Here is a 2680-nt window from a genome sequence, read left to right on the forward strand (position 1 = left end):
GTGAAACTGTTTAAAATACCGACTGCTTTTTTTATATCGCAATTAAAAGAAAAAAAGAGTGATACCATCATTATGGTAGAGTGTACAATGCGTATTTATATATTAAAATTAATGCCTAGGTAAACATATGATGTGTAACAATGTGTGTTTCTTTGTTGTATAGGGTGTACTTTACAACAAAAGCTACAAACGGCGGGTATGTAAAAATTAACAACTACGACTACAGTTGGACCCCGATCCGCACCCACTACTACACCGGACGAGAAGTCTCTCACAGCGCGCATTTTACGTTTGACTTCCTCGATCCGTACCACTGCTCAGCCAGAGGAAACTGTACTGATGTTATGTTGGAGAGGGGCCAAGCAATTACCAAAAACGTATGTTGATGGTATTTTACTCTTTTAATTATACTTTGAACTATCACTCATATTGCAGTAAACATACTTAGCAAGTTGAATTTTTTCCGTGAATCAAGATGTCGAGAAGAAATGCAATGACTTAATGATCGGTTGCTCAACTTATAGCAAGAGTTTCATGACCTCATACTTTTGCCAAATGATGTTAACCCTTACGGTTGATGAATTAAACATTTTACACAATAATTTCTTAAATAAGAGCCTCATCTGCATGGATCTTATAAGTTCATCATATTATCCATCAAATGACGTCCTTATCGTAACAAAAAATTCAAACACTTCCTCATGAATTATAAAAATGAGGCCATAAGATTATGCTCATTGATATCCAAGGGATATATACTAACTAAAAATCGTGGCCCTAGCATTTCCAGACCATGGGATATCAAAACCGAAAGTTCTGCTGCAGTGCCAACAAAATGTTTGATAGCGATAGAAGCATTTTTTCAGTTATGTTAAGTAAATTCCCCCACTTAAAATATTTGAAAGGTAAAGATAAATTACATTTCATATAGCCTTCGACAAACCAACTCTAACTACTTTAAATGCTCATTTTTTCTAGTATTACTATGAAGTCGAATGTAATAGAGTATTATAGAAGTCAATATATGTAGCCAACACGTAGCCTGTATTTAGCCCAGTGGGGCAAACATCTACAATGAAGGTCTTTATCCATCCACTGTATATCATCTTCATAACCCTCAGGGTGACATCACCCTGCGCTGGTCCGGCTGGAGAGATGACGACTCGGGGATTGGAGAGTACGAGTACGAGGTGTTCAAACTCCGGCCGTTCGGGGACGTGCTGGGGATGAGAGGACTGTCTCCTGTACCCGGACAGACAGGAAGGGCGGGAGCGGCCACAAGTCAAGCCAACATCCACCTTACAGAACCAGGTAAATAGTCTTTTTGATTCAACGATCATTGTATTGTTTTACTTATTTTTTTCATTTTTTTTCATCGCTTCCTTATTGTCATTTAAATTAAATTTGACAAAAGTGTAATAATCTTAAGATCATGATTTGGAGAGAGATACCAAACAAAGCCAAACAAAGCATTGTGACATTTTTCCAGCCCTGCATATCTACTTTTCCGATGTATTATGCGTTGTATTGTGCTTTTATTTCGTATGTAAAAATTAAAAAAAAAAAAAAGTTTAGAACTAAGACTATAATGATCCATTTATATACATACTAGTATGCGTGCAATGTATGCCTTCTTTGCATTTTCTTAAACAACTCTTCAAAAAGTTGTCTACATTAAGGGCACACCACGCAGCTGACAAGCGTAGTTTTATTAAACCTACCTAGACCGGGGGGGGGCTAAAAGTGCCCGCGGCAACTTTGATGTCACCTAGCGTCTGAACGGCTAGCCATAGAACGGCCAAACTTGGTGACTTTTCCTAGAATATTGTTGGCAACAATTCTTCATCATTGGAAGAAGATAATAATTTTTTTGTTGCCATGGCAACGGGTTTCTGACAGGCATTTTTTGCTAAATTTAGTACTTTTTGTTTCAACAATAGAATTTTATGGGTTTTATGTCAAGTTACTCGTGGTTTCTAATATTAATAACATCCCATATAATTTTATGTAAATTTTATCATTAAATATGCATAATTTATGCTAATTTGATGACGTCATTGGCCAAAATCCAAGATGGCGGACCATATCATTAGAACAGGCATATACAGGTTATTTTCATTAAAATTTCATCAATACTTCCATTTCTTTTTCCAAAAAAGGTTTAAATGAAGGTCTTTAGTATGTTTACAATGTATTGTAGGCTCTATCATGAAAAAAAACTATTTTTGAAAATTCAAGATTGATGATCCAAGATGGCGGATATCTTAAATATGCATGACGTCATTTTATGACGTCACCGGTGTTGCTATGGGCAGCATGAGACTAAGTACACCATAATATTCTGTCATAAACACTTTTGGTACAGTTCTGTTGAATACCATTTAGTTTTCAGGAAAAAACCTATTTAGACGGTTTTGGCCAATAAAATCACATTAATGACGTCATAATGACGTCATATTACGTCATAACGACATAAAAATTGTAGATATGATAAATTTTTACTAGTACACCATCTTCTAAAAATTTGGTGGTCATTCGACATACCGTTCGCGAGTTCTGAGGGGGGGTCAAAAGAGCCCCCCCCCGGTCCCCCCATGTCAAGGTAGGGTTAGGCTGAGTCACAATTCTGGGAACTTAACCTGAGCCTGCATTCTGAGAAATTAACCTGAGCCACAATTCT

The 2680-nt window shown here is 36.7% G+C and overlaps 1 protein-coding gene across 1 annotated transcript in view; it reads left to right on the plus strand.

The window, feature by feature from the left end:
- Nucleotides 1-286: 286 nt before the first annotated feature.
- Nucleotides 287-2680, plus strand: part of LOC109465072 — a 36159-nt gene continuing 33765 nt past the window's right edge. Inside the window, exons 1-2 of the mRNA XM_019762212.1 lie at nt 287-377; nt 1122-1311. Coding sequence (XP_019617771.1) covers nt 345-377; nt 1122-1311 — 223 coding nt within the window. The 5' untranslated portion in view covers nt 287-344. The remainder of the gene's footprint in view (nt 378-1121; nt 1312-2680) is intronic.

This window comes from Branchiostoma belcheri, unplaced genomic scaffold (genome assembly GCF_001625305.1).
Source record: "Branchiostoma belcheri isolate BF01 breed outbred unplaced genomic scaffold, Haploidv18h27 scaffold147, whole genome shotgun sequence".
NCBI lineage: Eukaryota > Metazoa > Chordata > Leptocardii > Amphioxiformes > Branchiostomatidae > Branchiostoma > Branchiostoma belcheri.